The sequence below is a fragment of the Emydura macquarii genome, unplaced genomic scaffold (genome assembly GCF_026122565.2).
Source record: "Emydura macquarii macquarii isolate MOO-44397 ecotype Brisbane River unplaced genomic scaffold, CSIRO-AGI_Emac_v2 contig_374, whole genome shotgun sequence".
In the NCBI taxonomy this organism is placed as follows: Eukaryota; Metazoa; Chordata; order Testudines; family Chelidae; genus Emydura; species Emydura macquarii.
The window spans coordinates 11,592,366-11,607,129 of NW_027130511.1; the positions used below are offsets into that span (position 1 = coordinate 11,592,366).

The 14,764-nt window shown below is 39.0% G+C and overlaps 1 protein-coding gene across 6 annotated transcripts in view; it reads left to right on the forward strand.

Moving 5' to 3' along the window:
• BAZ1A (bromodomain adjacent to zinc finger domain 1A) overlaps nt 1–14,764 on the forward strand; it is a 127,597-nt gene that overhangs the window by 99,394 nt on the left and 13,439 nt on the right. For all 6 annotated transcript variants that reach the window (XM_067534127.1, XM_067534136.1, XM_067534145.1 and 3 more), the window contains 5 exons: nt 1,800–1,966; nt 2,166–2,320; nt 5,070–5,218; nt 12,672–12,919; nt 13,010–13,236. In XM_067534127.1, coding sequence (XP_067390228.1) covers nt 1,800–1,966; nt 2,166–2,320; nt 5,070–5,218; nt 12,672–12,919; nt 13,010–13,236 — 946 coding nt within the window. The remainder of the gene's footprint in view (nt 1–1,799; nt 1,967–2,165; nt 2,321–5,069; nt 5,219–12,671; nt 12,920–13,009; nt 13,237–14,764) is intronic.

Below are 14,764 nucleotides of genomic sequence, written 5' to 3' on the forward strand. Positions count from 1 at the left end.
CACTAGAGGAATAGCTTTTTCTGTAGAATAACACTGCTTTTGTGTGTGTCAAAATTTGGAAGCTTGCTTGAAACTACTGAACTTTTTCTGTGCTTAGAAAAAACTAGGCTATATAATCAGTAAGACAGTTGCACGTATCACTGACACAAGTAAAGGCTGTGTATGCTTCACAAAAACGTAGTGAATTTGTTTGTTTGAAGTTTTGGGGGGGATTTTTTTAACTGAAAAGGAAACTTTTTATGGTATGTTTAAAGTATGCATTTAGTCTTAAATTATGTAAAATTCCTCTGAAGTTGTTCACAGTGAACTATCTTGAGACAGTTTAGATAGGGATGGCAAACTCGTTTAGAGGAGAGGTCTGGATTCCCTTGTTTAATTATGGTCTGAGAGTCAGGATATAATATAGGACACTTTCTATTCCCTTCAATCCAAAGCTGATCTCCCACTGTCGTCTGTGAAGGTTTGCAAAGAAATCAAAGGGAGAATACAGCCTTTTTATGTAGTAATTAAACTTCGTTTAGTAAGAAAAATATGCTCCCTTTTAGATCAGAGCTATTTACCCATTTGGTTTTTCTTTCTTTTGCTTTTTCCTTCCATTTGCTTTGTTTCAGTATGTCCTCTGCGTTTTTTCCCTCTGCACTTTCTTCCTCGCAACAACTCCCAGTTCCAAGCATTATGGGCTTCATTCCCACCTCCTTCACATCTGCTAAAACGATAGAATAGCTAATGTTAATAGCGAAATGTAATGGTTGGGATTTAGAATTGACATTGAAATTAAAATAATAGGGGGTAAGGGAATTAACACCTTGAGTGGTAGTTGTTTTCAGGCCATCTGCAGACTCGGGTGCAACATTGTTTTGCCTTCCTTTGGAAGACTGTCTCTGCAGTGGGCTAGAAGCTTTTTTTTAAAAATGAAATCTTAGATTCTATACAATCTGACATTTTTAACGAGGTCCCATATAAATAGGTGATGTGGGCCTCATCTAGCTCATGGTTCATATAATAGGTGCATTTGCTCTAAATGGATATTGGTCTCTCTCTCTCACACGCGCATGCACACGCACATCCATCCATTCATTGGTATGTTTTAGGTTTTCTTTTACAAACAGGGAAAATACTATAGTATATACGTAAAAAAACTCAACCTTTGTCCCGTTACTGCTAATGATAAAACCACGTACTCTGGACAGGAACTCTGGTCCAGTTTATTCAGAAAAGGAAATAATTCTGTGGTAAACAATTTGTAAATTGTGCTACAGTGATGAGAGAGAGCCATGGGTAATTTCCTTTTTGGTTGGAGTTCCATCGCAACAGAACTTAGCAACTCCCCCCATTCTTTCAGTTGAATGGATCAGCAATATGTTGTAAATGATTTAAAAGGTACTACTTTAAACGTTATAGGCAGCAGCTTACTGTTTTCCTCCTTCCTTCCCTCTCCCCTCATCCCACAACTGACTTAAAAATAAGAATAGAACCCAATACAGGGACTACTTGCTGTTACTTGTTAAAGTGGTAGGTAAAACCTTTTAACATAGACAATATCTCCTTAATCTACTTGCTTTGTGGAGGCCTGGTTGTTCATCTCCATCTTTCTTTGGGGATGTAAACATTTGATCCTGGTTTGGGTTAGATTCTACTTTGTTGATATGAAAATGTCAATACTGAGATGCCTCTCATTATCAGAAACTATTTTAAAGAATTACTACTTTTAGTTAATAATAATTCTATTTATTGAAATTGTAATTTCTGATCACTTAAGAAATAGAAAGTCCTAACAAAAAGAGTATTGGCTATTGCAGACAAATCTCAAAATGACAACAAACCTCCTTCATCAGGGCGGGGAAGAATACAGAATGCACATGATACATCTCAAATGTCTGCAGAAAAGCAGCTTGAACTGAGACTTAGAGACTTTCTTTTGGACATTGAAGACAGAATCTACCAAGGAACACTGGGGGCAATTAAGGTATTCCATTATATTCGTTCATGGAAAGTGGTGTTTCTAGGAAACACAGTGCTGCTGAGTCTTCTGCTTCAACAAGAACTCTGCACGCTGTAGTTGTATTTCACTTGAAATTCAAGTTAAATGTGTAAAATTATTGGCACAACCAAAAGTGTGCAGGCCCTCATTCTGTATAAACTTCAAATCTGTATGTTTGCTGCAGGTTACAGACAGGCAGTCTTGGAGAGCAGCCTTAGAAAATGGGCAGTACGAGCTGCTAAATGAAGAAAACAAGGAAAATGGTATCATTAAAACTGTGAATGAGGATGTTGAAGAAATGGAAATGGATGATCAAGCCAAGTTTATTGTAAAAGACAGGTAAGATCTGTGATTTAAATACCAAGTATCTTTTCTTTATCAATCTTCTTCTATTGGTTGTTTAGTTTTCCATGTCTGTTATGGGGATTTTTGTATAGGTTGACTTTTTGCACATCACCGTGCTAAACTAACTCATAATTTTTGATAAATTCTGTGAACCAACATTTTTTATATTTTAAAAAGATCAATATTTTTAAGCAATGTATTAATGTCCAGTGAGCTACAGAACTTTGCTGTAGTATTTGCATGAAAGTGTCTGTTACTTGGAATGTATAAATAAAATAGGTCGAGTACTATGTTGCAAAATATATACATATTTGATCTGTCTGGCAACCAGTGCCCAGACTTAATTTGCTGGGAAAAGAAGCTCAGTAGAAAGAGAGTGTATAATTAAAATGTTGCATCATGGTTCAGGCTTTCCCTCCTCTAACCCTTCACCAGATGAGCTGCATATGTAAATTTTCATCATCAGTGGCAGGAGAAATTAACACACTGGTGCCCTGACCTTTATTAGAACCTTTGGTATTGCTGTGTTATAAATAATAAGTGAACTGATTTTTGTGAAATACAGTTCACTGTATTTAACACTAGTTGTGCTCTACCTAGAGCAAACTGGAATTCATTAAAAGAACAGAAAGGAAACCTCAAGCTATGTAATATTGCAACTATAAATGTATACATGTATTAATAGACTGATACATGGAAGGATCAGGAAATAGGACCTTCTCCTAAATCTGTATTTCTCAAACTATGAAACTGGAGACTTTGGTAAACATTTTTTTTACTATCCTATTCTCAGACATCTCATCTTCAGAATCCTTTTTGAAATTACACACTCACATAATGGTGTCAGAATCGAAACCTTTAATCTATATTGTGTGCCCTGAAATAACAGCTCTTCACAAAATAAGATTCATCCAGAGAGATTTTATATTTTATTAAACACTCTACTTTTGTTCAGATTGATAAAACACTGATCTGAAAAGAACAGCTTTGCTCTCTCTAAACAATGTTGTTTATAGACAGCTTCCTGAATCCTATCTCGAATGCGGGAGTTGGACAATGTTGCAATTAGAATTGTTTTGTTCTTAGCTATTTATCTTTTATAGCAGGTTGCTGAATTAGCACTCATCTTAAATAGGATCCTATTTTAAAACTCGTGTCCAGAAATTGTTCACTCATCTTTGTATCTTTGATAGAGAATCCCTAGATCCTGCTTCCTGAAAGTCATAATATTGAACTATTCCATTCTTATTTAATTTTTTTAAAAATTAAAGTTTTAAGTATTCTTTGTTACCTGCTCCTCCCTTGCCAGCACTCAGTTCCACTGCAGAAGCTTTTAATTCCACCATTGTTATCCATGATATTGACTCTTTCCATTAAATATTCTAGTTTGTGCTTCTCTAATAAAAGTCTTGCATGGTAAAAATAGAAATTTAAGGATTCTGGAGTCATGTGATGGAACTCTTTTGATGTTGGTCATTCCATTCAATTCTGAGCAAATAACATTTCATAAGTGCCTAGGAGGCCAAATAGTGCAGTATAAAGAAGCATGCTATCCCTTTTCCTCTTGCTTTCAGGCTTCCTATGATGATGATTATTATTATTATTATTCTTTTGGGGGTAATAAAGTATTAAAGGTATGTATGACTGCAAAATAGTGTTAGCAGCTTTTTAATATCAAAAAGAGCAGCAGTAGAAAGCAGTGGGAAGATAGCCTAAGGTGAACTTTAAACCTTTATAAAGAGCACCTAATCTATCACATCATTTAGAAAAAATCTGAGTCTTCTGGAAATATTATCGTTACCAGTGAACTTTAATGAGGCAGAACTGCAAGGCCTAATGCTCTTATGGAAACAATCCACTGTACCAAATGTAGTAAGCTTTCATCATATCTGCTAAACCACATCAGTATGACATGTAATATGGGCTGTTCACGAAAATGTGTGCAAACTGAAGACTGACTTGGTCGTAAGTGGCTCTGTACACCCATTTAGAGTCATTGCAACTTGTAATGTTATGTTCCTCAAGACAGAAAGGGATTTGGGGGATATTTTTAGGCATTGTCTCTGCTTTCAGCATCAGTGGGCTACTTCTACACATTATGCATCCTTTTATCTTTGGATTTTGTGGGGGCCTTTGTCTTGGGGCTTTTATTTAATTTTATGGATAAGTGGGGAAGGGTGGTTATCCTGATGTTATGTGTTGTAAATGAAAATATATATTGATGGTGAGCAATTTTATTTTCAAAGGGTGGGATTTTTGAAAGCCATCTTAGTGATTTAGTAGTGCAAGTCCTGTTGTAGATATTAAGGCATGTCTGAAAATTCCACTTTTGTATACTATAAATGTTTTTATGTTCTCATATTTGGTTTGTTCTTTCTATATTGCTATACTGCAGTCTTATAATAAATTGTACTATTTTTGGGGGGGGAACCTAGTAAAACATTTTCCTACAACTATCATCAACTTTTTTTATACTATTATAGAATTCCTGGGGCCAATTCTTGTTACATATGGTGTACATTTAGGGGCGCTTTAAAACAGTGTTTTGTATCTGCATGCATCCATGTTCAATGCATATTTTGGTAAATGCACTACAGCTTGTGTGGGGTGAAGAAAATAGAAACCCACACAGATGCAAACAAATCAATGAAAATCTTTTAGAAAATTATATAGATCTCAATCTCCCTTCTCAATGTTGGATTTAAAATCCCATAAATCATATTTAACTTTTTAAAAATTTTAGACTTGTTGGATTAAAAACTGAAGCTCCAAGCACTGCATCAACAAATACGAGCACTCCCCAGCCAGTTAATAATGTGGTCCATTACTTGGCATCTGCACTGCTTCAGATCGAGCAAGGCATTGAGCGCAGGTTCCTCAAAGCGCCTCTTGGTAAGCATTTAATCTTGATATCACGTCTTCATTTTTGTATTAATTTTTTGAAGAGAAACAGATTTGTTTTTTAAATTTTCTTTCAGTAAGTGTTTTGGTGATACTATATCAGGACAAAAGAACACATAACTAAGGGTATGTTTACACTGGAAACATAAGTTGACCTTTATTAGGCTGACTTACAGTCACCGCAGTAATTACTGCAGTGGTTCATGTCCACATTACCCTACTGGGGTCAGTGGTGCATGTCCTCAGGAGGAGCCATTCCACCGACCTAAGAGAGGCAGAGTGGGGAGCTGAGAGCCCAGTCTCTCATCTCTGCGGGCAGCTCACTCCCGGGAGCCCAGCTGCCCCATAGTCTCCTGGGCTCCTGGCAGGCTGCCCTACCCCCTTCACTCCCCATTACCCACTGGAAGCCAGGGGAAGCCGCCCAGGGCTTCTCGCCCTTGCGCAGCAGGGTCCAGAGCCCTGAAATTGCTCAGCTCCCAGCCCAGCTCCTGGGAGGGAGATGGGGGGTGTACAAAGCCATCTGGGTTTCTCACCCCAGCTTCCAGCTGGGGGGCAGTCCGAAGCCACCTAGCTCTCTATGGTACTGGGGGGCAGCTGGGCCTGCTGCCTGGCATTCTTGTCAATTTCACAGCTCCTGCCATGAAATTGGCTGTTTGCGGTCTTGTCAATATAAGCACTGCATCCTCCTAACTACACCAACATAAGTGTTTTGTGGAGGTGAAATTATTATGTTGGTGCAGTAGGGCACTTACATCGGTAAGGAGGAAGGTTGTAGCGTAGACACTGACATAATTAGGTCAACATAAGCTGCTTTAAGTTGACCTAACTGTGTAGTGTAGACCAGCCCTAACAACTTTCTATGGACATTGTGAAAATTTAAAAATATTCAAGACTTGGTTATTGCACGCCCATTATTTCTGTAAATCTGTGGAACGTGGTGAATGTTCAAGTTCCCCATATACTTTCTATAGTTTCTACTCTTGGGCCATATGGCCTCTAGTGTGTACTCTCAGGAACTGACCAAATCTTGTAGTATAAAATATAAAGACAACTTGATCCAAGTCTCAAGAGGTATGCATAATACAAATCTGTCTGTCAAGCGTTGGTCCTTGTTCCCTCTAATCTGCCTGAAAGTAACTAGGGGAAATCCTTTTTTACTGATTTATCATAGTCTTTTCCTTCAGAGTATCTCTGTTACATTAAGTATCCTTTTAAATTGTTCTTTAGTTTTTTTTCTAAACTTTCTAAGTACCTAGTTACTGAAATTATTAAGCTAGAATACTTTTTAGTTCTGCAGTCTTTATACTTGTAAGAACTCTTCCCAATGACCAACATAATTTTGCTAATTGTTTAGGGTCAAACATAGCTTTTTTTTGTTTTGTTTTCAAGTTTTCCATTTAGTATTGTTACATTTTTGGATGTGTTTTGAAATTTTTTTTTAATTAACTGTAGCTAAATTTTTAAACAAAACATTTGATTTGAAAGGGAAAACCAAAACATTTCCTTTTGAAAATGTCAATGAATTGTTTAAAATTATGATTTTTTTAATTTAACCAAAACCATTTGTCAAATTTATGAATAATTTTATTTGCCATGAAACTGCATTTTTCAGCAAAAAACTATTTGACTGAAAAGTTTTGCTTTTAGTCCCATATACATTTGAGTCCATTTTATAGATTACTTAAATATTCTGTTTTCTTTGTTTCCAGTTTTCCATAGTCCTAATGGTTAGATTTTTGGGGGAAGGAGAGGGGAAGGAATAGTGCTTTCATACAGGCTCGGTCTGTTCTCTTACAAAGAAATCTAATAGTATTGTAGGATAGCAGGACTCAGTAGCCATACTGCTTTAACTAAACTGGTAACTTTAAACCAGTACAGACCCTCTTCACTCTCAAACCCCCCCACCCGCTCCAGTGTGGACACTATTACACCAATATAGCTTATCCTATATTGGAAAGGGGAATATATTATACCAATATCAGACACCTTTATAGTGATATAATTGCATCCACACGGGGAAAGAGGGAAAGGGATGTTGTACTGCTTTAACTATACCGTTATAACTATTACAGTAAAAAAAATCACACACCCCCAACTAAAACAGTTTATACTGGCACAAAAATTGTGTGTACACCAGTCTCACTAAATTCCGTATCAGAGTCTGCCTTGGCAAAGAAATACTGTATTTTTCTCCACAAGCTTTCTCATCAGCCCTAAGTCACAGGACCACTTGATATTTGTGGGTCAAGTGGCCCTTGTGCACAGATAAGTCATTTTGTTGCAGTTACTCTATACGTAGATGAAGCTATGATGTTCCAGAACAAAGCCTTCAGATTTTTCTAAAGAATTCTACCCCGGCAGGAAAAAGAGAGGGGGGGGAAGCTAACTGCTTTAGGAAGATAAAACAAGACTGGTTTGTGGGCCAAGGCCTAAAAGAATAGAGGGGAAAGTGCAATCAAATAACTAAGATTGAATTGTCATTACTTGAAAAGGTTGGCTATGTAAGCTACAATTCAGCAGCTTTAATTAGCATGGTGGTAAAAATGCTAGAAGTCATTATGCAAGCTTTATGTATATGAGAGCTCTCCTGGTTATAACACAGGGGTGAACTTTTATTTAAGAATAGTATTCTGCATTTTTCTAATGCAAATAAACAAAAAGAGTTAGTGTAGAATCTCTTCACTTTTGTCTTCCCTGTTGCCATTTCTTCATTCCATTTCCCTGCTGTTTTGTCTTCCCCTTTGTTTTAAGCCCTGTTCTCATTAGGAATTGGAGCCACATGTGAAAAGAGTTTTTGGCCTTGGCTCCTTTTTCAGCTCTCCTACCGTTCCATCCATAGTGCTTTATGAGCATTGAAGGAACTACAGAGTGAAATTTACTGTGGTCAGTGGCAGTTTTACCTGTTGCAGGCTTCAGGGTGCACAGTGGACAAAGGAAACCAGCACAGCAGTTGAATTACCAGGTGCTGAACTCTGTTCCTTTGCGATCTATGTGTGTGCACCAAGCTGCAAGGAGAATCCTGACACTGATTCTAGAAAACTTAGATTGGAGGTGCGCACACAACACACAAGTAGAAAGCAGGGAATGACTGTCAGAGTAACCAAATTCAAAGGGGAATTTAGGAAATGCAGGAAACAGTACCATCTATAGGAGTACTAGTCAGGTTGCTAGTTAACTGCTAATCTTTCAGTGTTTGACAGCTAGATTAAACAACAAATTGGTTTTGAAGCTACAATGCATTATATATTAGTTGCTGTGCAGTGATGGAATTTATACAAAAATTTGTCTTCTGCTGTTGTTGGTCCAGCATATGGACAAAATTAACCCAACAATATTGAGGAAAATTCCAGCACCAGACGAAGATGGTGGTCTCTTGTCTCATACAGTTGGGTTTGCAAAAATTCTGTATTGAAACATCTGAAAATGAAAACTTTATTACCTTTTTATCCTGGCAGTAGGTCTTCTCATGGGAAAAGTGGGGTTATTGGTTTCTCAGATGCCTTTTAAAAAACAAAAACACTCTGTATAATGCTTTCCATCAGTAGATCTCACAGTGCTTTACAAAGGAAGTGAGTATCATCCCCATTTACAGATGGGGAAACTCAAGCACAGAGTGGTGAAGTGATTTGTCCAGTCATCTTGTAGGCCAGTGACACAGCCAGGAATAGAAATCACATCTCCTGAATCCCAGTTCAGTGTTCTGTCCACTGGGCATCACTGTCTCTCATACGATTATAGAACTGCCTCTCAAATACAGTATAATCACTATTTTTCTAGACGTCTGTATGCAAGGTGTAACTCTAGTTCAGTGGTTCCCAACTTTTTTTTTGGGGGGGGGGCGGAGGGAGTCGGTTTGTTATTGGTGGATAGGACCTTTCACCACCCCTTAGCCCCTTGCACAATACATTTGTTACAGTTCTGTTTTGTCCTCTTTTTCTATTCCCCCTCCCCTCGTGTCACCATTCTTGTGTTTTTTAAATTCCTAGATTTTTTTTGTTGACACACTCTTGCTTTTTTGTTCCCCTCCTTTTGACACCTGATCTGCTGTACTATTTCATATACAGCCTTCTTCACCCTAGTATCTAAGCATACCTTCCATTAGTGCATTAAGTGATATGATTAGTATCTGTCACATGTGGTTCATTCTCTTACCCCCCCACTTCACCCCCCCAGGAGAATTTTGTGCGTAGGGGGTTGGTGTTTGTCTTTAAATGTACACCTTGCTTTGTGTGTTAGAATAGGCAAGGTCAAAGAAATGTGCCTTGTATTTGGAGCAGAAGTTGCTGAGGTTTGTGATGCTTCTTAGTTCCACAGTCTCAGACCGGCCCCTGAGAAAGTTCTGTCTAACAAGCTTTTACCCTTACGGTAGAACATTTCAACCTTTTTTCATTTGTGGATCCCTAAACAATTTTGTATGGAGGTGCAGACCCCTTTGGAAATTCAACCTGTGGTCCATGGACTCCTACCATAGAAGTCTTCAGATTGAACAGAATTCAACTATAAATGTTCTACGTGCTTGGCAGGGCATTTGATGCAGCGGGAGAAAGGGCACTAAACTATAGGGGGGAGTATTCACATATTTGGATTGATAAGAAAAACGGATCCCTTCTGGGATCTGAAACTTTATTTTTGTAGTCCCCTTTTGCAGACCCCCCTTAGATATAGTCTGCATACCACCGATTGAAAACCACTGTGCTAGAAAGTTCCATTGTGTTTGCAGGTGGCATTCACCTCAGCTGTATTACTTGGATGTTGATGTTCATTGATGACTTTATAGCTGGGATATGTGCTTTCTCATCAGAGCTGTATGCTGTGAGAGTAGAGAGACAAATATTGGGTCAATGATCTGCTTTTGCCGCCAGTTGTATTAGAGACCAACACAAAAGCAAGGAGAGTAGGTTTTAAGAAGCTTTTCACATTCTCACTCTTATCTTTGTAGTGCTAGTGCAAAGAGTGAATCCAGGGTGTCACAGCTTTCCCACCTGCATTGTTGCTCTCCCTTCCCTGTGTTGGGAAATACGATTCTAGTTATTTTTAGGGTAATCATACATGTATTAAACATGTTAATAAAAATCCAATACACTTTAAAAAGATGCTTGAAATAACTGTACAAATTTAACATTAGGGGATGCAGAAGATAATAAAAGGAACCAAAGGGGGGATAAAAAGAGGAAGAGGGAGGAAGACTAGTCTAGTCAGAAAGATGGTAAATTTTAAAAAATGTTCTTCTGTATTTTTAAGAGTTGTTGATAATTCTGTAGTTACTTGTGTAGAATGATGGAGCAGAGCTCTGAAATCATAAGACTGTTTCTTCCTCCATATTTAAATAGTGTTTGAGGTAAAAACAAAAATAATTGAAGTGTAAAATGTTTTACTTTTTTGGCCAACTCAGAAGGAACTGCACTTGGTTTTGAGGAAGAAATCTGCACAAGTTCACAGAAGCAAAACCTGTTAGTGTATTCTTATCTACAACAAAATATGATTATATAGGAACCCTTCCTTGAAACTTTGAAATAGAAAACTGTTCCCTGAACACATTGTTACTGACATGTGACAACATGGATTATTCAAACAAATTATCTATTGCAGTAGGACCTAATACCCCAAACTGAGATTGGGAGGTCCCACAGTCACTGTGTAGAGGCATAGGAAAAGACTATCCTTTTCCCCCCAAAAGTTGACAATCTGAATAGACAAGAGAGACAAAGGGCAGGAGGAAAAAGTATTATATTCCTACATAAAGGGAATTGGGACTCTACGATAAAAATGACGTGGCTAAGGTCACACAAGTAATCTATGGCAGAGCTGGGAATTGAACCCAGATTTCTTGGGTCCCTTTAACCAGTGCTTTAACCACAAACTAACCTTCCTCTCTGTTGAATTTTAAATAATAAATAGAGGTGAATTCAGATTTGCCAAAACCTGGTCTTTTGCCCAGTTTCCTTCTCGTAAACTCTTTCTGTCTCCTTGCTGGATGGTCAGAGACTTTCTACATTTGTATAGTCACTGAAGGCTCCAGTCTCTGCCTTTTCCCACCAGCACTGTCTAAACTGGAGCCGCCTGACACTTTAACATAAATATATGCAGTGCTAGAAGGAGCCACACTTGAGTACCAGATACTGGGTGGGAAGTAAGAGAGGGCCTTGGATGAAGAGCAGTTAACTTCAACATGGTTTATTAAATGTGATAGTGGGGCTGGGACTTCTCTCCCTGGGAAGAAATTGCTTTGCTGGCAGCTGAATTGCAAACCATTCCTGTACCCATTCTGTGACTGGCAATGAAGGAGGCACGATCAAGCACTTTAGTACTGATAATACTGGCTTTCCTCTACTTACACAGTCTTCCAGTATGCTTTTTTGAACACTCAGAAGGAGTGTGCCTCTTTTTTAGGAGAGCAGTGTTAGTTTTCACTAACAGGAAGCTATTGTAGATAGTGGACCACCAACTAACAGACATAATCCTGGATAGCCACACTCACTGCCTTCCCTCCTGTTTTAGATTATTGCCTAACCTGATTCTTCCACTAAGGCACTAGTGTTGACATATAACATTTTGTAACAATAGCGGGGCAATCTTCTGACAATGTAGTTTACATACATTTCCAGATAGCTTGTTGGTCATTTTAAAATCACAGGGCCAGATTCAGACCTCACCTCTGCTGCATCTGTAGGAAAGTAGCAGTAGATCAGTTTCTGATCTACTCTGGACTCTTTCAAAAGCTACATCGTCTACAGGTCTTGCATAGAAAAATTTGCAAAGGGAAACATGGAGGGGCTTCAGATCAGTGGTATATCTGAGTGGGTTTCTTTTAATATGAGTGCTGTCTATCTGGCTGATTCTGTTTTGTTCCTGCAGTAGAGGACCATGCAACTTTTATATTTACTTATTTTATTTTTTCAAATTTGGAGTACATAATTGAGATTTTTTTTTTAACTGAGAAAATGATTTTACTGTGTAAACATCAGTGCTGAGCAATTGCTACAACTGTTTGCTTCCTCTTTGACCTATAAATGTATGGGCTTTTAAAAAAAAAAAAGTGTTTCCAGTTACTTTTCATTTATTTAGTGCCTATGTGTTAGAGAATTTTCTTTTTGTTTAAGAATATCTCTTTGGTTTCAAAATTGACACCAAAGCAAGACACTTGATATGAATATTCGTATCATGTATGGACATCAACTTGGTGTTAAAGGGTGAAATCCAAATATGAAACTTCATTGTTCACAGGTTTGCACTAAATTCTTGTGCCAGGATGTAAGCCAGGAAACCCCTGGCACTGAAGAGTTAAGAAATGAGTGAGAATGCTCTGAGCGCGTGTTCCTGTTTTATCACAAGAAAAATAACTACCATGTGTATCATTTCAGATACATAGAATCTTCGGTCAAGTATAAACCTGGATGTTTGTATAAGTAATGTAATTTCTGCTTTTTCCTCCCTATAACACAAGATGCCAGTGATGGTGGACGCTCTTATAAAACAGTCTTGGACCGCTGGAGAGAATCTCTTCTGTCTTCTGGCAGCCTGTCCCAAGTCTTCCTACATCTTTCCACATTGGATCGAAGTGTTGTCTGGTCTAAGTCCATCCTAAATGCTCGCTGTAAAATGTGCCGAAAGAAGGGTGATGCGGAAAGCATGGTGCTGTGTGATGGCTGTGATCGAGGCTATCATATCTACTGTATCAGGCCGAAGCTCAAGGTGTCTGAAGAAAAAGCTTTTGAAAATCCAGAATTCAGGTAAGGCTTAAGACTGACGGTGCCTCACTAATGCATATTTGTATATTACCAGGCTATTCCTGAAGGAGACTGGTTTTGTCCAGAGTGCCGACCAAAACAACGTTCTAGACGCCTCTCCTCCAGACAAAGACCTTCTATGGAAAGTGATGAAGAGGCTGCAGAACAGTTTGAAGAAGAGGACGATGAGCCTGATTATGAGGAAGTGGGACAAAGTGAGGAAGAGGATTATGAGGAGGAACAAGAAGAAGATGATGAATCACAAGAGGAGGAAGAAATGAGGTAAATCATAAGAACTGTTATCTTTTAACATTATTATTCTAAATGATTTTTAAATGTGCTTAGTACTCTACAATACAGAAGTACATTGTCTGTATCTCAAAGAGCTCACCAACAGAGTTGCAGCCACTTAAATCAGTGATGAATTTGGCCCTCAGCGTTTGGTTTATTGGAGTTGCATACATAAATATCCAGTCTTAGGGATGAACATACACTCTTAGAATCATAGAATCATAGAATATTAGAGTTGGAAGGGAACTCAGGAGGTCATCTAGTCCAACCCCCTGCTCAAAGCAGGACTAACCTCAGCTATATCATCCCAACCAGGGCTTTGTCAAGCCTCAGCTTAAAAACCTCTAAGGATGGAGATTCCACCACCTCCCTAGGTAGCCTATTCCAGTGCTTCACCACCCTCCTAGTAAAAAACTTCTTCCTAATGTCCAACCTAGACCTCTCGCCCTGCAACTTGAGACCGTTGCTCCTTGTTCTGTCATCTGCCACCACCGAGAACAGCCTAGCCCCATCCTCCCTGGAACCCCCTTTCAGGTAGTTAAAGGCCGCTATCAAATCCCCCCTCACTCTTCTCTTTTGCAGACTAAACAAGCCCAGTTCCCTCAGCCTCTCCTCATAAGTCCTGTGCTCCAGCCCCCTAATCATTTTTGTTGCCCTCCGCTGCACTCTCTCCAACTTGTCCACATCCTTTTTGTAGTGGGAGGCCCAAAACTGGACACAATATTCTAAATGCGGCCTCACCAATGCCGAATAGAGGGGAATAATCACTTCCCGTGACCTGCTGGCAATGCCCCTCCTAATGCAGCCCAATATGCCATTAGCCTTCTTGACAACCAGGGCACACTGCTGACTCATATTCAGCTTTTTATCCACCATTACCCCCAGGTCCCTTTCTGCAGAGCTGCTGCCCAGTTCGTCGGTCCCCAGTCTATAGCTGTGCATGGGATTCTTCCTTCCTAAGTGGAGGACTCTGCACTTATCTTTGTTGAAACTCATTAGATTTCTTTTGGCCCAATCCTCCAGTTTGTTTAGGTCACTCTGTATCCTATCCCTACCTTGCAGGGTATCTACCACTCCCCCCAGCTTAGTGTCGTCCGCAAACTTGCTGAGGGTGCAATCTACCCCATCCTCCAGATCATTAATAAAGATGTTGAACAAAACCGGCCCCAGGACCGACCCCTGGGGAACTCCGCTTGTGACTGGTTGCCAGCTAGACATGGAGCCATTGATCACTACTCGTTGAGCCCTATGCCCTAGCCAGTTCTCTATCCATTTTATAGTCCATTCATCCAACCTATACTTCTTTAACTTGCCGATAAGAATACCGTGAGAGACCGTATCTTACTAGTATGTATGTGCTAGAACACTGTCTGAGGTCACTGACTATGGGGTGTCTGCTCATTCTCAAGCCATAAAGATATATTGGTATTGTGGAGAGATGCTGTTCAGAAAATAAATTGACAAATCTCAAAATACTGAGAGTTTCAAGGGAATAGATGGACATGATGAGGACTGGATA